The sequence below is a fragment of the Carcharodon carcharias genome, chromosome 10, assembly GCF_017639515.1.
Source record: "Carcharodon carcharias isolate sCarCar2 chromosome 10, sCarCar2.pri, whole genome shotgun sequence".
Taxonomy (NCBI): Eukaryota; Metazoa; Chordata; class Chondrichthyes; order Lamniformes; family Lamnidae; genus Carcharodon; species Carcharodon carcharias.
This window is the reverse complement of record NC_054476.1, coordinates 166,158,353-166,184,032: the sequence shown is the minus strand read 5'-3', so window position 1 is coordinate 166,184,032 and position 25,680 is coordinate 166,158,353. Positions and strand designations below refer to the sequence as shown.

At 44.6% G+C, this 25,680-nt stretch overlaps 2 protein-coding genes across 2 annotated transcripts in view; one reads left to right on the top strand and one right to left on the bottom strand.

Annotated features, from left to right (window-relative positions):
• sdf2 (stromal cell-derived factor 2) overlaps nt 1–497 on the bottom strand; it is a 23,846-nt gene extending 23,349 nt beyond the window's left edge. Inside the window, exon 1 of the mRNA XM_041197749.1 lies at nt 273–497. Within this exon, the coding sequence (XP_041053683.1) occupies nt 273–453 (181 nt within the window). The 5' untranslated portion in view covers nt 454–497. The remainder of the gene's footprint in view (nt 1–272) is intronic.
• Nucleotides 498–5,025: 4,528 nt separating this feature from the next.
• supt6h (SPT6 homolog, histone chaperone and transcription elongation factor) overlaps nt 5,026–25,680 on the top strand; it is an 81,725-nt gene continuing 61,070 nt past the window's right edge. Inside the window, exons 1-4 of the mRNA XM_041197132.1 lie at nt 5,026–5,156; nt 6,057–6,173; nt 22,984–23,166; nt 23,621–23,691. Coding sequence (XP_041053066.1) covers nt 6,068–6,173; nt 22,984–23,166; nt 23,621–23,691 — 360 coding nt within the window. The 5' untranslated portion in view covers nt 5,026–5,156; nt 6,057–6,067. The remainder of the gene's footprint in view (nt 5,157–6,056; nt 6,174–22,983; nt 23,167–23,620; nt 23,692–25,680) is intronic.

Here is a 25,680-nt window from a genome sequence, read left to right as displayed (position 1 = left end):
CCCCCACCCCTTCCCCCACCCCGCCCTCCCAGCCCCTCCCACCCCCACCCCTCCCCCAGCCCTGCCCTCCCAGCCCCCACCCCTTCCCCCCCCGCCCCGCCCTCCCACCCCCACCCCTCCCCCCCGCCCCACCCTCCCAGCCCCCACGCCTTCCCCCTGCCCCTCCCCCCGCCCTCCCAGCCCCTCCCCCCACCCCTTCCGCGCTCCCCCATCCCCCTCGCCCCGCCCTCTTCCCCTGCCCCGTCCCTCCCCTCCCCCCCCTCCCCCCTTACCCGAGCCGTATTTCACATCATGCGAATGTAACCTGACGTTGTGCCGCGTATTTAATAATTTAATAACCGAGCCACAAGTGACGAAGTTTAACTCGGATGTGCCGAGGAGGCGACACACCCAAAAACAGGAGAAAATCCACAGTCGGAACAGCATCGAAACCTGATTAAAGCCCGGGCTCATTTTCCCCTTCAACCGCCACCCGGCCCCGGCTGACAGGCAAACGTCAGCCTAGCGCGGGGTGGGGGGCGGGGGGCGGGGGCAAGAGAATACTTCCCCCCGCCCCCGGAGCCGAGCGCACTTCCCACTGCTCCGCCACCTACAGGAGGAGGACCATCTCCAACAGCGCGACCGGCAGGATGGGAGGACTATCTCCAACAGCCCCACCTACAGGAGGAGGACCATCTCCAACAGCGCGACCGGCAGGATGGGAGGACTATCTCCAACAGCCCCACCTACAGGAGGAGGACCATCTCCAACAGCGCGACCGGCAGGATGGGAGGACTATCTCCAACAGCCCCACCTACAGGAGGAGGACCATCTCCAACAGCGCGACCGGCAGGATGGGAGGACTATCTCCAACAGCCCCACCTACAGGAGGAGGACCATCTCCAACAGCACCACCTACAGGAGGAGGACCATCTCCAACAGCACCACCTACAGGAGGACCATTTCCAACAGCGCGACCGGCAGGATGGGAGGACTATCTCCAACAGCCCCACCTACAGGAGGAGGACCAACTCCAACAGCCCCTCCTACAGGAGGACCATTTCCAACAGCCCCACCGGCAGGATGGGAGGACCATCTCCAACAGCCCCACTTACAGGAGGAGGACCCTCTCCAACAGCGCCGCCGGCAGGATGGGAGGACCATCTCCAACAGCCCCACCTACAGGAGGAGGACCATCTCCAACAGCACCACCTACAGGAGGACCATTTCCAACAGCGCGACCGGCAGGATGGGAGGACTATCTCCAACAGCCCCACCTACAGGAGGAGGACCAACTCCAACAGCCCCTCCTACAGGAGGACCATTTCCAACAGCCCCACTTACAGGAGGAGGACCCTCTCCAACAGCGCCGCCGGCAGGATGGGAGGACCATCTCCAACAGCGTCACCTACAGGAGGCGGGCCATCTCTAATAGCGCCATCTCTAGGAGGAGGACCATCTCTCACAGCGCCACCGGCAGGATGGGAGGACAATCTCTAGCAACGCCACCTGCAGGAGTGGAGGACCAGCTCAAACAGTGCCTCCCAGAGGAGGGGAGGACCAGCTCAAACAGTGCCACCTAGAGGGGGAGGGGAGGACCAGCTCAACCAGTGCCTCCTACAGGAGGGGAGGACTAGCTCAAACAGCGCCATCTACAGGAGGGGAGGACCATCTCAAACGGCGCCACCGGCAGGAGGGGAGGGCCAAGAGGTCCGGGGACCCAGCTGATAAGGAGGACTGGAATGGGGAGATTTGATGCTGAGCTGTTTGCTAATTTGCAGTCACTCATAAATCTGCAGATCACTAAAAGTCACCGGTAGCAAGTTCAACTTCCCACGATATTTAAGTAGCCTAATACTAATTGTTGTTTCATTTCATTTGGTCTTTTCCTTGAATAAATATTAAACGAGGATTGAACTTTCCTCTGCTTTCCATGAAATTAAAATCACTTTTACATTACTTGTAAGTTGAACTCATGAAGTAATGAAGTATACATGTAATTAAAATATTTTTTTTAAATTAAACGTGTAACAGAAGAGTTTGTCTATTTCAGCATCGCAACGTTTGATTTTATCCCCTGAGATTAATCTATAGGTCACTCATGAATCTGCAGACCACAACTGCTTTGGTGTGAAATTAAAAAACACATTATGCAGTCTACCAACGACTGTGGTCTGCATATTCTGTTGGTTATTGAAACACTTATTAAATTACTACATTTATAATTGTATTTGTCAGTTTTAATATGCATTATCTATATTTGGATACTTGTTTCCAATTGACACTGTGGAGGAATAAAATACGTGTATAATTGTGAATGAAATAAAATACACGTATAATAGTGAATGAAATAAACTACATGTATAATTGGGAAAGGAAATTGAAATACATATATAATGAAATTAATGTAGAATGTCCCCAAACAGCCAGCGCATAGATTAGCAAATCAAAGGGCCAGTGCTACCTTCCCAGACTAAGGGGCTCCGGATGTCAGATTGTCAGATACGGTGGTGAAACCCAAGAGACAAACTATTGTGTGTGCATTACCCAGGGTATGTAACCATTAACACTATCTATTTGCTAAACCATTGACATTGTCCTGTCTAATCGTTGAAACATTAACACTGATCGCTATCTATGGAAGCCATTTGAAACTATTGTAATTGCCCAAGTTTCTGTCACGAACCTTCTGCTATATCTATGTGTGTAAAGAGGTGTTAGTCAGAGTGCCAGCTAGCTCTGTTGTATGCTGCTGGGCTTTCCATGATATCACGATTTTAATAAAAGGCTTCTGAGACAAACCTCCTGGGTCTGAGTGTTCACTCCAATTTCCACGACAGACATTTTAGTGATGATTGAGAGGTTGCAGAGCTCTGAAATTCAGAGAGATCTGGGTGTCCTAGTGCATGAATCACACAAGGTTAGTATGCAGGGTTTGTTTTTCATTTACACGATGTGGGCATCACTGGCAATGCCAGCATTTATTGCCCATCTCTAATTACCCTTGAGAAGGTAGGTGGTGGTGAGCTGCCTTCTTGGACTGCTGCAAGTAATTAGAAAAACTAATTGAATGTTATTATTTATTGTGAGGAGAATTGATTACAAATGTAAGGAGGTTATACTTCAGTTGTACAAAGCTCTGGTGAAACCACATCTGGAGTACTGTGTACAGTATTGGTCTCCTTATTTAAGGAAGGATGTAAATGTGTCAGAAGCAGTTCAGAGAAGATTTACTAGACTATTACCAGGAATGGGTGGGTCGCCTTATGAGGAAAGGTTGGACAGATTAGACTTGTATCCACTGGAGTTTAAAAGAGTAAGAGACAACTTGATTGAAACCTTTAAGATCATCAAGAGTCTTTACAGAGTGGGTGTGAAGAGGATATCCTCACTTGTGGGAGAATCTAGAATTGGGGCATGGTTTAAAAATAAGGGGTTGCTAATTTAGGACAGAGATGAGAGATTTTTTCTCTCAGAGGGTTGAGTCTTTGGAACTCTTCTTCATAAGGCAATAGAAACAGACTTTGAATATTTTTAAGGCAGAGCTAGATAGATTCTTGATAAACAAGAGGGTGAAGGGTTATTGGGTGTAAGCAGGAATGTGGAGTAGAAGTTAAATCAGATCATCCATGATCTTATTGAATGGCAGAGCAGGCTTGAGTGTCCGAATGGCCTACTCCTGCTCCTAACTCTTATATTTGTATGTAATATGAAGGCATTCTTGATCTACCTGTCTTAGGCCTCCTCCTAATATCTTCCTTCTCAAACGCAGCAAGTAGATGAGTAGGTAATAAATGATGGCCTTGCCAACAACACTCACATCCTATGAATGAAGAAAATCACCATGTTTGATTCTGTACTGAGATTATGTTCTGTGAAGCACCTTTTCCCCCATTAAAACTGCTATATAAATGCATGTTGTTGTTGATCAAAAATTATCATAGGGAAAAAATATTTGTATAAGAAATCATTGCACCCTACACATAATGGATATCATAATGGCTTTCCAAATGAACTCCATAATTTTTAAATTCCTTTGCTTTAGTGCAATCGATATAATGTACCATGTAATTAAAATACGTAATCAATTTATTATAACGCCTTTAGCTAACATTTTAGTTTCTACGATACTAAATGCCACAGTTTGACTCAGACAGAACATTACAGTAATGGATTATAATTACTCATTAGATGTGATTGGGAGAAGGGGAGAACGAAAAGATACGGCATTCACATGCCAATTGGATGTGGCCTCACAATCACAGAACCATAGAAAAGTTACAGCACAGAAGGAGGCCATTCAGCCCATCTTGTCCATGCCAGCCCGAGGACACCCAGGTGCCCTTTCTAATCCCAACTTCCTGCAGCCTGCCCAAAGCCCTGCAGCTTACGGCACTTAAGGTGCAGATCCAGGTACTTTTTAAATCTTCGTCAAACCAAGCACCATCCATAGTTGAGGAAGTTCTGGTCCATACTTTTAGAAGTTCACTAGCACTACTTTCATCTGCTGTTTTTTGCCACCTGACAGATGCATTTCCTTTAGACTCTTTAACTCACTCTGAAACTGCCTATTTTACCCGAAGAGCCCAGAACGTGACTTGTGCTGCCGCAAGTGGGTTAAATATCCAAATAACGGCCTCAGATTAAAGAGGTCAAAGCAAAATACAGCCACGGGGACTCGAAACCCTCTCTCTCTCTCTCTCCCCCCCCCACACACACACACACACACACACACACACAAAATACTGTCAGACCTGCCGAGTTTTTCCAGCATTTCCTGTTTTTTATTTCAAGTAAAGAGTTGTGTTGGTTAGGGGTAGGGGTGGTGGGGTGGTGGGATTGTACAATGAGCGAAAGTGCATCGGGGGTGGTGGGAGAGGGTGGGCACATGGACCCTGGCGTTCCCCTCCACCCCCCCCCCCCCCCCCCCCCCCCCAGGGCCTCAACCTCGGCCCCGCCCCAGGCCTCGGCCCCGCCCTAGGCCCTGACCCCGCCCCCTGTTCCCCCGGAACTTGCTGTAACGGGGCGGTGTGGGCTGAATGACGGCGCCGGGCGGGAGGGTTTTGCGGTTGCGCTCGGGCGGCCATTTTTAAAGCATTTCCGGCCTGGGCTCTGCTTCGCCAGTTTGGGTTCTCGTTCCTCGGGATTGTCGGGACGGTTTCGGCATCTTTCTCCCGGTACTTCAGCGGGGCGCTGATTCCCGCTCCCTCGCTTCTCGCTTTTTATTTCCCCCCTCCCCCCCCCCCACCACCACCACCACCGGCCACCTTTTAATTTTTTTTTAAAAAAAAAAAAAATCTTTTAAACGGTCGGGGCCCGTTTTCACTTCAGCTGCGGCCCGGGTCCGGGCCCGGGTCCGGGTACCTGGCGATCCAGGCAGGCTGCTCGCCTGCGGCCCCCACCACCCACCACCCCCACCCCCCCCCACCACCCACCGTCTCTGCTGGAGGCTCCGGCACCCGCACTAGGCCGCAAACCCTTCCCAGCGCCCAATCCCCTCAGCAGAAGGCTCCCAGCCACCCTCCATTCCGCTCCTGCTCGATCGCTGCTTATTCCGCGGCCCAGCCTCCACCCGGTGGATGCCGTTGTTACTACCCCCTCGTCGGATTATCGAGGCGAGGCCTTTGGGGCTTGAAGACGCGGACCCCCACCCCCCCCCCCACCCCCTCCCCCTTCTCCTCCTCCCCTCCTCCTCCTCCTCCTCCCCTCCTCCTCCTCCTCCTCCCCTCCTCCTCCTCCTCCTCCCCTTCGCGATCCTCCAGCCCCCAGCACGGGTTTGAAATCTCAGGCACCTCTTTGTACGCCTTAGGACAGTTCCATCTTTAATCACGGGGAATGCAGGCTTTCCCCGCCCTCGCACCAAACATGCACGTTTTGTCATCTTAATAAAAATGTTTCATAATACACGTTTTGTCGTCTGTTTAAGTGAGCATCTCCAACCCTTCTTCCCCCCCCCCCCTCCCTCCCTCTCTCTCAACTGGTCAAAATAAATGGGCCCCTCCATGATGTTTAAATTGTTTGAGGTGTCGTGTAGACTTTGTGTTTCACTTAAATTCCGTGCTCCTTTCGCTGCGCAGGGTTTGTGAAGATGTCTGACTTTGTGGAGAGCGAAGCTGAGGAGTCTGAGGAAGAGTACAACGAGGAAGGGACAGTGGTACAGAAAAAGCCCAAGAAATTCATGGAAGATGATGATGGTATGTGTGGCAGACTAAACATGAAGTATTTGTTCTCCATTGTGAACTGTTAACCAGTCCCTGGAAGCTGCAACGTGATGGGAAGGTGACCTTCTAATTTTCATTTTTTCCCCCCCCCATGTAAAGATGATTTGGAGTTTGACTAATGCAAACGAAAGCACAGATCCTTGTATGAAATGTTGTCAGAAAAAACGCTGTATTTACATAGCACATTATCACATCCTCAACATGTTTCATACATTAATGCCTTTTGAAATGCTTTTACTGGTGCTGTGTAGACAACTACCAAACAACTTGCACACAAGGTTCTACAAATAGTAAATGGGTAACTATAATTTGTTTTGCTAGCAGTTGACAGAAGTCTAAAATAAAAACAAAAAAACTGCAGATGCTGGAAATCCAAAACAAAAACAAAAATTCCTGGAAAAACTCAGCAGGTCTGGCAGCATCTGTGGATAGGAGCACAGTTAACGTTTCGACTCCGAATGACCCTTCAACACAACTAAGTAAAAATAGAAAAGAGCTGAAATATAAGCTGGTTTAAGGGGGGGGGTGGGGGGGGGGGGGAGACAATAACAGCTGGATAGAGGGCCAGTGATGGTGGAGATAACCAAAAGATGTCACAGGCAAAAGGACAAAGAGGTGTTGAAGGTGGTGATATTATCTAAAGGAATGTGCTAATTAAGGTTAGAAAGCAGGACAAGCAAGGTACAGATAACCCGAGTGGGGTGGGGGGAAGGGATCGGAATAGGCTAAAAGGCAGAGATAAAACAATGGATGGAAATACACTTAAAAATAATGGAAGTAGGTGGGGAAAAAATCTATATAAATTATTGGAGAAAAACAAAAAGGAGGGGGAAAATCGGAAAGGGGGTGGAGATGGAGGAGGGAGTTCATGATCTAAAATTGTTGAACTCAATATTCAGTCCAGAAGGCTGTAAAGTGCCTAGTCGGAAGATGAGGTGCTGTTCCTCCAGTTTGCGGAACAATGCAGCAAGTCAAGGATGGACATGTGGGTATGAGAGCAGGGTGGAGTGTTGAAATGGCAAGCGACAGGGAGGTCTGGGTAATACTTGCGGACAGACCGAAGGTGTTCTGCAAAGCGGTCACCGAGTCTGCCTTTCATGTCTCCAATGTAGAGGAAACCGCATTGGGAGCAACAAATGCAGTAGACTAAGTTGAGGGAAGTGCAAGTGAAATGCTGCTTCACTTGAAAGGAGTGTTTGGGTCCTTGGACGGTGAGGAGAGGGGAAGTAAAGGGGCAGGTGTTGCATCTTCTGCGGTTGCATGGGAAGGTGCCGTGGGAGGGGGTTGAGGTGCAGGGGGTGATGGAGGAGTGGGCCAGGGTGTCCCAGAAGGAACGATCCCTGTGGAATGCCGGCAGGGGGTTGAAGGGAAGATGTGTTTGGTGGTGGCATCATGCTGGAGTTGGTGGAAATGGCGGAGGATAAGCTTTTGAATGCGGAGGCTGGTGGGGTGATAAGTGAGGACAAGGGGGACCCTATCATGTTTCTGGGAGGGAGAAGAAGATGTGAGGGCGGACGCGCGGGAGATGGGCCGGACACAGTTGAGGGCCGTGTCAACCACCGTGGTTGGAAAACTTCAGTTAAGGAAGAAGGAGGACATGTCAGAGGAACTGTTTTTGAAAGTGGCATCATCAGAACAGACGCAACGGAGGCGAAGGAACTGAGAGAATGGGAAGGAGTCCTTACAGGAAGCGGGGTGTGAGGAGCTGTAGTCAAGGTAGCTGTGGGAGTCGGTAGGCTTGTAATGGATATTGGTGGACTGTCTATCACCAGAAATTGAGGCAGAGAGGTCAGGGAAGGGAAGTGTCAGAGATGGACCATGTGAAAATGATGGAGGAGTGGAAATTGGAAGCAAAATTAATACATTTTTCCAGGTCCAGACGAGAGCATGAAGCAGTACTGAAGTAATCATGGATGTACCGGAGAAAGAGTTGTGGGAGGGGGCCGGAGTAGGTCTGGAACAAGGAATGTTCCACATACTCCATAAAGAGACAGGCACAACTGGGGCCTATGCAGGTACCCATAGCCACACCTTTTATTTGGAGGAACTGAGAGGAGTTTAAGGAGAAATTGTTCAGTGTGAGAACAAGTTCAGCCAGACGGAGGAGAGTAGTGGTGGATGGGGATTGTTGGGCCTCTGTGCGAGGAAGAAGCGGAGAGCCCTCAGACAATCCCGGTGGGGGATGGAGGTGTAGAGGGATTGGACGTCCATGGTGAAGAGAAGGCGGTTGGGGAACTGGAAATTGTTGATATGATGTAGGGTGTCAGAGGAATCACGGATGTAGGTGGGAAGGGACTGGACAAGGGGAGAGAGAATGAAGTCAAGATAGCGAGAAACGAGTTCCGTGGGGCAGGAACAGGCTGACACGATCGGTCTGCTGGGACAGTCCTGTTTGTGGATTTTGGGTAGGAGGTAGAAGCGGGCCGTCCGAAGCTGGGATACTATCAGGTTGGAGGCTGTGGAAGGAAGATCTCCAGAGGGAGCAATGGCTTGATGTTCAATGGCCCCTTGTCATCACTTATCACCCCACCGATCTCCAAATTCAAAGGATCATCCTCCGCCAACTCCAGCATGATACCACCACCAAACACATCTTCCCATCACCCCCCCCCCCCCCCCCACCCCCGGCCATTCCGCAGTGATCGTTCCCCGCAGGACACCCTTGTCCACTCCTCCATCACCCATTACACCTCAACCCCCTCCCATGGCACCTTCCCATGCAATCGCAGAAGGTGCAACACCTGCCCTTTACTTCCCCTCTCCTCACTGTCCAAGGACCCAAACACTCCTTTCAAGTGAAGCAGCATTTCACTTGCACTTCCCTCAACTTAGTCTACTGCATTCATTGCTCCCAGTGCAGTTTCCTCTACATTGGAGATACGAAAGGCAGACTGGGTGACCGCTTTGCAGCACACCTTCGGTCTGTCCACAAGCATTACCCAGACCTCCCTGTCACTTGCCATTTCAACACTCTACCCTGCTCTCATGCCCACATGTCCATCCTTGGCTTGCTGCATTGTTCCAGTGAAGCTCAACGCAAACAGGAGGAACAGCACCTCATCTTCCGACTAGGCACTTTACAGCCTTCTGGACTGAATATTGAGCTCAACAATTTTAGATCATGAGCTCTCTCCTCCATCCCCACCCCCTTTACGATTTTCCCCCTCCTTTTTGTTTTTTCCACTAATTTATATAGATTTTTTCCCCACCTACTTCCATTATTTTTAAATGTATTTCCATCCTTTGTTTTATCTCTACCTTTTAGCCTTTTTCGATCCCTTCCCCCCTACCCCACCCCCACTAGGGCTATCTGTACCTTGCTCGTCCTGCTTTCTACCCTTAATTAGCACATTCCTTTAGATAATATCACCACCTTCAACACCTCTTTGTCCTTTTGTCTGTGACATCTTTTGGTTATCTCCACCTATCACTGGCCCTCTATCCAGCTGTTCTTGTGTGTGTGTGTCTCTCCCCCCCCCCCCCCCCCCCCCCCCCCCCCCCCCCCAAACCCAGCTTATATTTCACCTTTCTATTTTTACTTAGTTCTGTTGAAGGGTCATTCAGACTCGAAACATTAGCTGTGCTCCTATCCACGGATGCTGCCAGACCTGCTGAGTTTTTCCAGGAATTTTTGTTTTTGTGTTGACAGAGGACTGTTGAACTCCCTGGTCTTTAAATAATGTTATGTCTGTTATGCCCACCTGAAAGGGCAGATGGAGCCTCCGGCCTCTGTTCAACATTGCAATCAAAAGGCGCACACTTGACAAAGATTTTTTTAAGCTCATAGGGTTGTACGTTTAATCTGCACTTTGACCCTAGAAATTATAGTACTCTAATAGATCTAAGCTAATACCTCGTTAAATATACCCAAAGTAAACATTTGAATGTTGGCATCTACAGTATTTGTTCTTTCTTACTCTAAAGGCTAGTTGAAGATGGGGGTGGAACCATGAAACATGTTTTCTACAGGACGATGAATAAAATGGGAACTTGACCCAGTTAAATGCAGCTTGTCATAATTTCTTATGTTACTGGATATTTAGCAACAGAACAGTTCAGAAATCCACTTTCCAAAAACTACTGTTATATCAATGTGCAGAATTATAGTGATCCACGTGTTCATCTCAAAAATATTCAACATTTTTCACAGCATCTTCAGCCTATTTTTATGAAATTTTTGTTTGTGGTTTTGATGACAATGATAAATGAGATTGGTATTAGATTCTGGTTGACTAAATTTTGTTTAAATCTATAAAAACAAAAAAACTGCGGATGCTGGAAATCCAAAACAAAAACAGAATTACCTGGAAAAACTCAGCAGGTCTGGCAGCATCGGCGGAGAAGAAAAGAGTTGATGTTTTGAGTCCTCATGACCCTTCGACCGAACTGAGTGAATCCAAGAAAGGGGTGAAATATAAGCTGGTTTAAGGTGTGTGTGTGGTGGGGGGTGCGGTTTGGGTGGGGTGAGAGAGAAGTAGAGGGGGTTGGTGTGGTTGTAGGGACAAACAAGCAGTGACAGAAGCAGATCATCAAAAGATGTCACAGACAACAGAACAAAAGATATAGTTTACCTTGAGTGCCCTACCATCCATTCTTAATTAGCACATTCGTTTAGATAATATCACCAACTTTAACACCTATGTGTTCTTTTGTTCTGTTGTCTGTGACATCTTTTGATGATCCGCTTCTATCACTGCTTGTTTGTCCCTACAACCACACCCCCCCCTCGACTTCTCTCTCCCCCAACCCAAAACCCCCCCCCCACCCCACCTTAAACCAGCTTATATTTCACCCCTTTCTTGGATTCACTCAGTTCGGTCGAAGGCTCATGAGGACTCGAAACGTCAACTCTTTTCTTCTCCGCCGATGCTGCCAGACCTGCTGAGTTTTTCCAGGTAATTCTGTTTTTGTTTTTGTTTAAATCTAGACAGAGCCACATAGGTTTGACTATTCAGCGCCTCGGGTCTGTTCCACCTTTCAGTTAGATCGTGGCTGATATGTTCCTCGACTCTATTATCCCATTTTGTTTCATATTCCTTGATACCTTTCTAAAAATCTATTGATCTCAGTTCTAAAAATACCTATTGTTCCAGAATCCACAGTGTGAAGTTATTTTAATATTTTGGGAATATGGTGGTATTCTGTAAAGAAGGCTGTGAATGCATATGTGCCCATGGTTAATTAAACTGGAGGAAGGTTAGTAAAGACAGCTTGTCTGTGGGAACTGAGAGATAAAATGATAAAGGAGCTAGATGCATGCATTTGTAATGAGAGGCTATGGTGAAGTTGTTATTATAAGTAAATAAGTTGGGTTTTAAAATTTGCATTAGGTGACAGATAAGCTGGTAAGTTTCAAAGAATGTATAAGGGACTTTTACAATTTACAAAGGTTTCATAAGTAATCAAGGGAAGGCTATTAAATTCTATTTGGCGTGGAACTGGAGGCAATAGGAAGACATGAAAGATATTTATATTTTGGAAAAGTTTGAGTTCAAAGAGGTGCCTAGGACAATGGAGTCTAGGGTGAAAGGGGGGAAAAGGGGCATTTAAGGGAGGTGTTTATTTGAATTGAGGTGGCTGTATGGGGGAGATGCCCTGAGACCAGCTCTGTGGTGAGAAAAGTTGTGAATTTGAAGCCGCCATCTAGTTTCAAGCCAGAAAAGCCTTTATTTTCAGAAAGCAGTCTGTTTCTGGACTTCACCAGAAGATGCAATCTGTCTAGCGTTCTTCCACCCCCACACGTATGACAGTGCAGATTGCGATACTGATCACATGCTTGTCAGTAGCAGGGTGAAAGTGTAATTTTGGAAAATACACAAGTCCAAACACCAACATTGCATGCACGAGAGCTGATGACAAATATCAGAGGTACTCTGCTCTCAAGAAGCTCTTTCCACCTGAGGGCTCCCCAGATAACACTGATAGAAGCATCTGTGGTCAGTCATCTACAAAGCTGCAATAACCACGTTTAGCAAACGAAGAAATGGGCAAAGGTTGGTTCAAGACCCACCTCATAAAAATGACTTGTGTCATTGAAGTGCAGCTCACTTGGCTTACAGTCTGCTTTCTAACCCTAAAACTTGTGACAATCTCATGATAGCCAAGGTAGTTATGCAGAGCGGAGCAAGGGACTGTGCCAACAAGTATTGATTCGATCTATGAGAAGAAATATAAACTGCCAGTGACAATGGTAACCTTTGCTATGTATGAAGGCAGCAGAAAAGCACAAGGTTGCTCCTTTGAAACCTGCAGTTGGGGAGGTAGTCAATTTCAGGAGCAAGCAAATATACTACCCCAGCTATACTCACGTCAAAGACATCTCTCTGCCTGTCTTTGATAATTTTATGCAGTTACCTGTTACGTATGAGCTTGATGTAGAACCCTCATTACTTGAGCTTGTAAAGGCCATTGACTCCCTAGCAGCAAGGAAAGCACCTGAAAAGAACGGAATACCATTGGAGCTACTCAAGTGTGGAAAGCCCCATCTGCCAGCATACCCCCACCTCCTTCAGCTCTGCTGAAGAGAAGAATCTGTCCCACAGGATATGTGTAATCAAACGTCATGTTATACAAGAACAAACGCGATTGAGGGGATTGCAACAAATACTCGTCAGCTACATTGGAAAGGCCCATTCCAGAGTCATTCTAACAAGGCTCAATCTACTAGTCAACAGAATATACCTGGAGGTGCAATGTTGCTTCAGAACTGGCATCGCCACAGTAGATATGATCTTCTCCTTATGTTAGTTTCAAGACAAGTGCAAAGAGCAGCATACACCATTCTGTGGACCTCACAAAAGAATTTGACATTGTGATCAAGACAGGCCTATACAAGATACTAGAGAAAATCAGCTGCCCTACCAAGCTTCGCAGTCTCATATAGTTCTTCCATGATAACATGCAGGGCACCATTCAGTTCAGCTCCACCTCTGACAGTTTTGAGATCAAGAATGAGGTGAAAACCAGGCAGTGTCTTAACCCTTACTTTGGTACCTTTTTTCTCTGTTTTACTGACATATGCTTTTCCCACTGAGATGGAAGGAGTGTACCTCCACACACAATCAGACGGGAAAGTCCTTAACCTATCCAGATTGAAAACCAAGACAAAAGTGTGGCATGTGCCTGAGAGAGAACTCTCTATGCTGATGATGCCACGCCAAATGCCAGACAAAGACCAGCTCCAAAGCCTCATGAACACCTATCCCATGCATGTTTCATGTTCTCTTCAGCAGTATTAGGAAAACTATAGTTATAGAACAGTGTGTTTTGTCTCCACCTATGATCAGATTCAACAACACACTACTGGACGCAGTCAGCAAGTTCTGCTACCTTGCATCTACAGTGACAGGAAACCTGCCTCTTGACAAAGAGCTCAACACGTGGATTCGAAAGGCAGCCACCAACTTTGGCCGACTAACAAAACGGGCATGGAGGAACAATAACAAAAACAGAATTACCTGGAAAAACTCAGCAGGTCTGGCAGCATCGGCGGAGAAGAAAAGAGTTGACGTTTTGAGTCCTCATGACCCTTCAACAGAACTGAAGTTCTGTTTTTGTTTTGGATTTCCAGCATCCACAGTTTTTTTGTTTTTATGGAGGAACAATAAACTGACCTGCAGGACCAAGATGATTATCTGCAAATCCTGTATCCTGAACATATCGTTGTACGGCAGCGAAGCTTGGACAACTAACCAAGAACACCATCAAGAACAAAGGCTCAATAACTTCCATCTCCAGTGTCTATGATGCAACCTTGATGACCGACATCATGTGGAAAGAAAATGAAGCAGTCCTTCTAGAGCAAAAGATGCCACGCATGCTAACGCTAATCAAGCAAAGAAAGCTGCATTGGCTTGGACATGTGCACAGTTTAGAACATGACCATATCCCCCAAGGATGTGCTATACAAGGAGGTAGAACATAGCAGGAGACCAGCAGGGCACTTCAAGCTCCAATTCAAGGGAGCTGTCAGAAGAGACATGGAAGCTCTCAACATCAATCACAAATGGGGAAACTGCAGTAATTGTAGCTTTAAGGAATGTAGTGACTGTAGCTTTAAGATTTATTGTGTTATATCACATGACAGTGTGAAGGAATCAGTTCTAAACATGAGGAACCTTGGAATGAAAATTATTCTTCCAGTTGTGGAGCTTGATGGAAGCATGTAACTGCTGCTGCAGCCTGTAAATAAAGCTTGATGTTTTTAGTAAGAAACCTGTCTGGAAAATCAAGTCCATAACAGAAACTCTAGCTGACAATTGATGCAAATGGTGACACCAACTGTGGGCAGTCGTTCACCATCATGATATTTGGTGCAACTAGTTCTGGAGCCCAAGTCTTCAGCACTGCATTTAGATGTTGTTGGGAGCCCATAGCCTTTGTTACATCCATTGTGCTCAGTCGTTTCTTGATGCCCCATTGAGTGAGGTCAATTGTTTGAAGGACTTACTTCTTATAATGCTGGGGAATTCAGGAGGACATCAAGATGAATCACCCACTTGACACTTCTGGCTGAGGATGGTTGCAGACACTTCAGGCTTGTCATTTTCGCTAACGTGCTGGGTTCTGCCATGATGAGGATAGTGATGTTCTTCCTGTTTAATTGTCCACCACCATTCATGATTGGATGTGGTAGGACTGCAGAGCTTTGATTTGATCTGTTGGTTGTGGCATTGCTTAGTTCTGTCTATTGCCCTGCTTCCACTGTTTATTTAACGTGCACATAGTCCAGTATTGTAACTTCACCAGGTTGGCACCTCATGTTTAGGTATGCATGATGCTGCTCCTGGCATGCTGTCCACTCCTAATTGAGCCTGACTTCATGGCAAGGCTAGAGTGAGGGCTATGACATGCCTTGAGGTTGCAGATTGTGTTGGAATACAATTGTGTTGCTGCTGATGACCCACTGTACCTCATAAATTGCCCAATTTTGAGCTGCTAGATCTGTTCTGAATCTGTACTATTTAGCACAGTGATTGTGGCTCACAACACGATGGAGGGTGTCCTCCAATGTGAAGATCAGACTTCATCTCCACAAGGACTGTGGGATGGTCACTCCTTCTGTAGATGAATCTGTGATGGCCAGATTGCTGAGGACGAGATAAAGGAGACCTTTCTCTTGTTTGGGTCTCTTGCCACCTGCAGCAAGCTTAGTTTGGCAGATATGTCTTCAGAATTCACCAAACATGGTTGCTCTTGGTACCTGCAGCACTTCTTCCTGGTGGTGTTCAACATGGGCTGCTAATTCATCACGAGGGAAGGTGTTCGGTATTAAGCAGGAGGCTTCTTTGCCCATGTTTGGCTTGATGCCATGAGACTTCATGGGATCCGGAGTCAATTTTAAGGACTCCCAGGGCTGCCACTCCTGACTGTATACTACTATGCCACCACGCCTGGTAGGTCTGTTCTTAAGGTGGATCAGGACATATGCAGGGATAATGATGGAGGAATCTGGAACATTGGCTGTAAGATATGGTTCTTTGATTAAGTCAAGCTGTTGGTTGACAAGTCTGTGGGACAGCTCTCCCAACTTTGACACTAATCCCCAAATTTGAGTGAGGAACACTTTGCAGTGTCCACTGGACTATGTGTGCCTTTGTCATTTCCAGCACCTAGGTTGATGCTGGGTGGCCTATCCGATTTTTATTCTTCAATCTGTTCATAGTGGTTTGATAGTGGCTCGCTTGATCATTTCAAACAGCCATATTGCTGTGGGCCTGGAGTCACAAGTCAGACTGAGGTAGGATGGTAGATTTCTTTCCCTAAAGGACATCTGTGAACTAGATGGGTTTTTACGACAATCCGGTAGTTTCTCACACCATTATTGAGACTAGCTTTTTATTCTGGATTTAATTAACTTAAATTTCCCAGTTACCATGGTAGGACTTGAACTCTCCACTCTCCGCAGCTTTAACTTAGAATTACAGAACCATAATGCGAGTGTTCATGTTACATTTGAAAACTGGGTGGATGGCAATGAAGCTTTTGGATTTTTGTGATTAGCTGTTAGCTTTTGCACTCACTTTTCTGATGCCCAGCCTTAGGTCGTCAGGTTTTTACTTAAGGACATAAAGCATAGGTACAGACCTTTAGGTTTAACTGATTCATACTCTTGTTTGCACAGCAGTTATTTTAATTGATGGGGAAAAAACTGGTTTATAGGCAAAGGCTAGTGATTTACTGGAAATCACATGACAGGGGTGAGCTTTAATTTTTGGACTTATTTTTTTGAATTCAGTTGGGACTGAATTGAGAAAGTGAAAAGCTGCCCAGCTCGCGCTCTCTTTGTCTTGCCTGAAACCGTGTGCTTGCACTTATCCAGCTAAGACTGCTCATATCAGTGAAACTTGTCTGCATTTGGAAACCTGAGAGGCTGAGACAAGAAGGATTGACCTGGTTATATTCTCCTCTGCACCAAAGCTCAGTGGGTGAGATCCTCCAGACATCTACTAGGACCAGTGAGGTCCCAGTAGATGCTGTCACATGAGGGAGCTCCAGATCAACAGCATCAAAACCCTGTAAACTTTATTTTATAAAACCTATTCTCCAAAGCCCATCTCTGCAGAGACCCCGTTTGCCCTTTGTATGTGTGTGTGTGCACATGCATGTGAGAGAGAGAGAATGTGTGCTCATGCGTGGGCTGGGGGTTTTAAAAGGGATAGATAGTTGTACTTCCGGATTACACGTGTGTTAACCAGTTCTTGCAACTTGTTTTAAAAAGAACTTTTGTTTTATAATAAATCAGTCATTCAAAGTTTATTAAAAAAGAAGCCTGATTAATGTCTCTGCTAGACCACAGTCTCTACTTTACCTATCAGGAAAGTTTGAACAGGCTGGGGCTCTTCTCTCTGGAAAAGATAAAGCTGAGGAATGACCTGATAGAGGTATTTAAAGGGTTATAAAGGATTGATAGAGCAGATGTAGAGAAATCACCTGTGGGGAGGATCAATACTAGGGGCCATAAATATAGGATAGGCACTAATAAAGCCAATGAAGAACTCAGGACAAACGGTGTTTATAATGAAAGTGATTAGAATGTGTAACTCGCTACCATAAGCAATACTTGAGCTGAACAGCATAAATATATTTAAGGGAAAGCTAGATAAAGACATAGTTATTTAAAAGATAAAGAAAGGAATAGGTTGGGTTCATGGGGTTAGGTGATGAGGAGGCTGATGTGGAACATAAGCAAACAGCTCTTCAGCCCCATCAAGTACCATGCTGGTCGGGTGATTTCTTAGAAAAGGCTTGCTTGCTCCCAGTCCAAAGGTGAACTTATGACCTTTTTGTAAAAAAAAATCCAAGTATCCAAATAATGCAATGTCTTCTCAAATTTTAAAAGAAAACGACAGTTCATGAAGATATGGTCTCCCAACACCAGAGTGATGTTAGATAGGAATTTTCAGGATTTTGACTCTAACAATGAAGGAACAACAATATATTTTCAAGTCGGGATGGTGTATGACTTGGAAACTTACAGGTGGTGGCATTCCAAGTGCCTGCTGCCCTTGTCCTTTGAGATGCTGCCGAAGAACCTTTGGTGAACTGCAAACATTATATTCAACAACTTGTCACACGCAATGCCAGAGGACACTTGCAAGCATGTAAAATCTTTCATCTAGCAGTTGCCTAAAATACCTCAGGGGTGGCATTTTTACATCGATGCAAAAATTACTCATTTTAGATCTTGCAGCAATAAATACCAGATCAAAGATCGCACCGTAGTATTATCTAAATTTCTTTTTAAATCATTGTATAGATAGGAAAAATTTTCCCTGAAGCAGAATTGAAACTGACTTCATAGTTAGAATATTGCTAAAGCTAATTCATCTCTAATTGAGCTTAGAATGTTACAGAAATTCAAACATGTAGCCATAAAGGGAGGAGCACTTAGCACTTGTGTAATGCACAAATCCTCCAAATAACAAAATTATTGCATTTTAAAATTCAATATTTCTCTGGTAGGTTGTACAGGCAAAATTTATTGTACAATATTGTTTCTCCCTTTTACTTGTATCAAATCTGTTTAGTTCCTCCCTTTGACTGTTTATATTCCTGTATACTTCTGATATTCTATACTCTTATGAAAAAGAATGCAATGTACTCATTAAATATGGGCCTTTAGCTCAACTGGCTTGAAATTCAAAAGTGAGGGAGTGTTGTTTCACTTATAGAGAGCCAAGGTCAGACTTGATCTGAAGTACTGAATTTTTTTTTATTCTTTCACAGGATGTGGGCATCGCTGGCTAGGCCAGCATTTATTGCCTACCCCTGATTGCCCTTCATAAGGCAGTAGTGAGCCACTTTGAACCACTGCAGCCCATCTGGTGTAGGTACACCCATAGTGCTGTTAGGAAGGGAGTTCCATGATTTTGACCCAGTAACAGTGAAGGAATGGCAACATATTTCCAAGTCAGGATGGTTTGTGGCTTGAAGGGGAACTTGCAGGTGATGGTGCTCCAATGCATCTGCTACCCTTGTCCTTCTAGCTGGTAGAGGTCATGGGTTTGGAAGGTGCTGTTGATGGATCATTGGTGAGTTGCTGCAGTGCATATTGTAGATGGTCCACACTGCTGCCACTGTGTGTTGGTGGTGGAAGGAGTGAATGTTTAAGGTGATGGATGGGGTGCCAATCAAGTGGACTGCTTTGCCCTGGATAGCGTCAAGCTTCTTGACTGTTGGAGCTGCACTCATCCAGGCAAGTGAAGAGTATTCCGTCACATTCCTGACTTGTGCCTTGTAGATGGTGGACAGGCTTTGGGGTGTCAGCACATGAGTTACTAACGGCATAGTTCCCAGCCTCTGACTCCTTGTAACCACAGTATTTATATGGCTAGTCCAGTTCAGTTTCTGGTCAATGGTAACCCCCCCCCAAGAATGTTGATAGTAGGGTATTCAGCAATGGTAATGCTGTTGAATGTCTAAGGGAGATGTTAGATTCTCTTACTGTAGATACGCTTGTGTGACACAAATGTTACCTGCCACCTATCAGCCCAAGCCAGCATGTTGTCCAGGCCTTGCTGCATATGGGCACTGGCTTCTTCAGTATCTGAAGAGTCGCAAATAGTGTTGAACATTGTGCAGTCATCAGCGAATATTCCCACTTCTGATCTTATGATGGAGGGAAGATCGTTGATGAAACAACGGAAGATGATTGGGCCTGGGACGCTACCCTGAGGAACTCATGCAGCACTGTCCTGGGACTGAGATAATTGACCTCCAACAACCACAGCCATCTTCCTATGTGCTAGGTGTGTCTCCAACCAGTGGAGAATTTTCCCCTAATTCCCATTGACTCCAGTTTTGCCAGGTTTCCTTGATGCCACATTTAGTTTAGGTTTGATTGAATGCTATTATCAATGTAAAAACAAATCGACATTTCACTTGAACAAGTTTTAAATTCTAAAAGCAAAATGCTACAGTTGCTGAAAATCTGGAGGGAACAAAACAGAAGATGCTAGAAGCACACTGATCTGGTGCCATAGAATCACTGTGCACTACAGGCCCTTTGGCCCATCAAGACTGCACCGACACGTGAGAAACACCTGACCTATCTACCTAATCCCATTTACCAGCACTTGGCCCAAAGCCTTGAATGTTATGACATGCCAAGTGCTCATCCAGGTACTTTTTAGAGGAAGTGAGGCAACCCGCCTCCACCACCTTCCCAGGCAGCGCATTCCAGATCGTCACCACCCTCTGGGTAAAAAAGTTTTTCCTCACATCCCCCCCAAACCTCCTGCCCCTCACCTTGAACTTATGCCCTCTTGTGACTGAGCCTTCAACTAAGGGGAACAGCTGCTCTCTATCCACCCTGTCCATGCCCCTCATAATCTTGTACACCTCAATGAGGTCGCCCCTCAGTCTTCTCTACTCCAGTGAAAGCAAACCAAATCTATCCAACCTCTCTTCATAACTTAAATGTTTCATCCCAGGCAACATCCTGATTAATCTCCTCTGCACCCCCTCCAGTGCAAACACATCCTTCCTATAATATGGCGACCAGAACTGCACACAATACTCCAACTGTGGCCTCACCAAGGTTCTATACAACTCCAACATGACCTCCCTACTTTTGTGATCTATGCCTCGATTGAATAAAGGCAAGTATCCCATATGCCTTTTTCACCACCCACTAACATGCCCCTCTGCCTTCAGAGATCTATGGACAACACGCCAAGGTCCCTTTGTTCCTCAGAACTTCCTAGTGCCATGTCGTTCATTGAATACTTCCTTGTCAAATACTCTTTCCAAAGTGTATCACCTCTCACTTTTCAGGGTTGAATTCCATCTGCCACTTATCTGCCCATTAGACCATCCCATCTATATCCCCCTGTAGCCCAAGACGCTCAACCTCACTGTTAACCATCTGGCCAATCTTTGTGTCATCCGCAAACTTACTAATCCTACCCCCCACATTGTCATCTATGTCGTTTATATAAATGACAAATAATAGAGGACCCAGCACAGATCCTTGTGGTACGCCACTGGACACTAGCTTCCAGTCACTAAAGCATCCTTCTGTCATCACCCTGTCAAGATCTGTGAATGGAGAATTAACAAATGTTATGCTTTGTTGGACCTGTGAGGGGTTGTCTATGAAGGATTGGTTGGGACCTGGACAATTATTTTTTTTTTCTTGCATGGGATGTGGGTGTCTTTGGCAAGGCCACCATTTGTTACCCTCCCTGATTGTCTTTGAACTGAGTGACTTGCTAGGCCATTTCAGGGGACAGTTAAGATTCAACCACATTGCTCCGGGTCTAGAGCCACATGTCGGCCAGACCAGGTAAGGATGACAGATTTCCTTCCTTGAAGGACATTAGAGAACCAGATGGGTTCCACAACAATCGATGATAGTTTCATGGTCACCATAACTGAGGGCAGTTTTTTATTCCAGAGTTAATAATTGAACTTAAATTCCACCAGCTGCCATGGTGGAATTTGAAACCATGTCCCCAGTGTATTAGGCTGGCCCTCTGGATTACCAGTCCAGTGAGTTACCACTACGCCATCATTTCCTCTTTAATGGAAGAAGGTGAAAGGACAGCTCTCCCATTCCTACATGTGTGTGGGAAGGTGCTAGGGACAGGGTGCAGGTGCTGGTGACACAAATGCACCTGAGTGTCATGGAGCAAACACTCTCTTCAGAATGTTGGGAGGGGAGGGAAAGGCATGTTTGGTGAGGTGACGGAAATGGTAGAGGATGATCCATTGAATATGGAGGCTGTTGGGACAGCAGATGAGAACATTGTACTTTTGGGACAGGGGAGAAAAGGTGAGGGTGAAAGTGCAGAAAATGCCAAGGGTCCTGTCTACCACAATGAGAGAGGGGAATTGTTGACTGAGAAAAAATAGATGACCTTTTGGAAGCTCTGGTAAGGAAATTGGCATAGTTAGAGCAGGTACAATTGAGAAACTGGGAAAAGGAAGTGGAGTTCTTCTAGGAAGTAAGATTGAAAGAAATCAGGAGAGGACAGTCTTATCCCAAAGATGGAGATAGAAAAGTCAAGGAAGGAAAGAATCCAAGAAGGACTAAGGAAGGGGTGCAAATTAGAAACAAAGTTAATGAAACTTTATAATAGGAAGAACAAGAAGATCATTGATACAAACATTTGATCTATTGGAAGATGAGGTTAGTGAGGCGACCTATATAGGAATGGAACAAGAATACTCAATATATCCTTCAAAAAGACAGGCACAGCTAGGGCCTATACAGCAATGATCCATCTAAACTTCATGGGGATGTGGCTGCACAGCATTCTGGAACACACTGCGCAATGCAGCAAACGGACCATGCACAACTAGTGTTCTCTTTCAGGTGTGCACAACTGCGCAGTAAGCAGACAAGCTATACACAATGAAAAATTAGAGCTAACATTAGCACCACCATTTATTTGGAAGAAGTAATTGGAGTTTAAGTAAAAGTTGTTCAGTTTGAGGAAGGTAGTGGTGAATGGAGACAGGTAAGCTACTGTTCAAAGATATGAAGGGATTGCAGACCACCCTGTTAGGATTGGAGGAGTAGAGGAACTGTATATCCATTGTACAGAGGAGATATTTAGGACCAGTAAATTGGAATTAGTTGATATGGCAGATATCAGAAAAATTGTGGATGTAGTTCAGTAAGGTCTGAAGAAGGGGAGGAAGCTTGGGTGAGAGAAAAATAAGCTGCATGGCGTAGGAAGAGACTGAAACAATGAGCAATACTGAGGCAGACCTATTGTTTTTCTCTGAGAAGTGAAAGAAGTGGAATTGAAGCAAAATAAGGTTCAAGGCCAAGTAGAGTGGGTGTGCAAGAGGGGAAAGATCTCCAAAGAAGAGGCTTGTGTTTTCCTAGGAGATGCCATTCAGCCTCCAGAACTGGAGGTACTTCTGCCAGACAACAACAGCCCCTTCCTTATCAGCAGGTTTGTTTCTGATGGTGGGGTTATACATGGGAGGCTGGGGTGCTGCAGGCTCAGAGAGAGAGAGAGAGACCAATTTAAGTGAAGGAAGTAGAGAAACTGACACAACTAATGCAGTTTTCAATGAAAAAACGGGTGCAGGGGAAAGCTTAAGGTGGAACAGGAATCTTGAAGACGGGGGGAAATGTCCACTGTGCAGGGGAAGCCTCCTTGGCCAAAAAAATGAGCATGGAGTTGAAACTGGCAGAAGGAGAGCTCATCATCGCGTCAAACTCGTAAAATTATTCAGTTTAATGCATTATAGCTCCAGTTTTAGGAGCTAGAAGTCTAAACTTAATTTTCAAGATATTTATAATTTTTTGTGTTTATCCCAACAGAGGAGGAAGAGGAGGAGGATGAAAATGCAGATGACCAGGATGAACAAGGAAATTTAAAGGACTTCATTAATGATGATGTAGAAGAAGATGATGAGGAAGAGGAGGAAGAGGATGATGATGACGATGGAGCCAGTGAAGGTTCCGGAGGTTCAGATCCCATCACAAAAAAAAGAAAGCGTAAAAGTCAGTTTTAAAATCAATTAATTTTTCTATGATAGAAATTCAGAGCCTACAAGGCTAAGATATTAATAGTTTTCTTTCTTGCTAATATGTGTAACTTAATTGCTTGATTCAGATTTTATGCTATACTTTGGAATATTTTAAGTGGAGAAGTTTTTTAAAAACAGGAAGCCCTTTGCAACTTTTCTGCAAATATTGTCATCTAGAAATTCTTGATTCTGATGATTATGTGACTATTTTGATGAGAAAGAGGCAACCAACATTCTCAGGATTTTGAAAGGTGTGATATACTATTGTGTGGGAGAAGACTGTGATGATGTCAAACTATTTAAGTAAATATTTGTGAATATTCTGCTGAAGCATTTTATAATAAAATCTTAATGAATCATAGAGACATTATATTTTAGAGATTATGTCCATGATACGATGTAAATAATTGTTTTCTGATTATGTGCAGCTTATGATGACAGACTGGAAGATGATGATTTTGACCTAATCGAGGAAAACTTGGGTGTCAAAGTCAAAAGGGTAAAGCTAATTCTTTTGGTTTAACAGAAAACTATTTAGTAATTCAAAATTTAATAATTAAAAATTAGTAAAATTCTTATGTTTATCTAAAGTAAAAAAAAACTGTTAATTAGTTCCAATGATAATATGTTGAAATGCAAATGCTCAAAAGAAATGAATATTAAGCTAGCATTGTCTCAGGTTTTCAACAAAGCATTATGATCCATTTTTGAATTTCTTTTGTATCATCTTTACTTGAAATTGATATTGATTCAAATTTTGTCCTTAAATTGGGTTTCAGTTAGAAAAGAGCATTTCTAACTATGCAGCACCAATGTTGGTGAGCTGTTGGTAGTTACTGGTCTGTCACTATTGGTCGTGGTGACAATTTGAGATGATAAATTAAGAGTTTCAAGCAAAAGTTAAACCATTATCTTAGCTAAAAGCTTTCCTATATTGGTAACCATGGTGTTAAAGTGAAACAATTTTTCAGTACAGTTGAAGTGAGGGAATCTCACTTAGGACCTTGAGAAAGCAACTCAGCAAAAAATTGTGAATGTTTGATAGTGTCTTTACTGCAAGCCTGTGTAGAGTAAACGTCAGGGTTTTGATGTGTTAAACACTGTTAAAACAACCAGTCAACTTTAAATAAATGAAATGAAATCTGAGAGGAGAACTGTACCTAAATTCTCTAATTACAGTGTGACGTTTTCTCTGTAGCCTGATGAACCCAAAATAACCAGGAGATTTCAGTAAAGCTTTTAACATGAATTCAGTAGAAATTTATTTCAATCAATTGTAGCTAATTTGACCATCAACTCACCTGGCCTCTCTGTTATTACTCTCTCCTCCAACTGTCTGTCTGCTGTCAGTCTTTTTCACTCAGCTGTTCCTTTGTTCAGTCCTAGCTGACCCAGTTTTGGGCTTTCCATGCAGACTTCTCTCATTTGGAAATACTCTTATCAGTTTTTGAGCACCATTTAGTCAAATAGTCATACTTACCCTGCCCACCATGTTACTCATGCTAAAATACATTTGCAGGAGAAAAATGGTCATAACGCTTAGATATTTGGACCTCAAGCTGAATGACCAAGTTGTATGCAGCTGCTTTCCTCTGGCAATTTAATCTGTATTTTGGAATGTTACAATAGCAAAAATAATTGAAGTAAATTGAATCGCTTCAGAAGACAAATTGTAAATTTACATTGTGTATAGGATGATAATGTATGGAAATGATGGACAGGAAAAGGCATATGGCACATCATGCTTGCCCCACACAATTGTGACGTCTAAAGCTTCATGATTATATACTCCCTAACCACCAGTAGGCAAGTAATCTCCTGATAGAGACAAAAAACCAGATTAAAAATTAACAGGGTTGGGGGGGGTAGGCGGTTGAGGTTAATTCTGGAAAATAAAGTCCATGGGATTAAAGGGGCAGCGTAGGTACAAGATTTACTACAGGACAGTAACAGACAGTAGTGGTGAATGGTTTGTTGTTTATCGGGAATGGAAAGAGGTATAGAGTGACATTCTCCAGAAGTTGATATGAAAACTACTGCCCTTTTTGATATGCATGACTGACCTGACCTTAGGTAAACAGGGCATAATTTCAAAGTTTGCAGATGACGTGAAACTCGGAAATATAGTTAACAACAAGGATGTTAATGTCTGCAAACATTAGGAGGATGCAGACTGGTGAAATGCACAGGGCACATGGCAGATAAACTCAATGCAAAGAAATTGTGCATTTCTCATGGATTTTAATTTTGCTAGGAATTCTATTATGTAAAATAATGGTTATGTTACTCAACTAGCAATCTAGAGACCTGGACTAACAACCTGGTGACACAAATTCAAATCCTACCATGACATCTGGGCAATTTGAATTCAGTTATTTAAACAAAAATCTGGAATAAAAAGCTAGTATCAGTAATGGTGGATGTAAAATTACCAGGTTATCATAAAAGCCCACCTGATTCACTGATGTTCTTTTAGGGAAAGAAATCT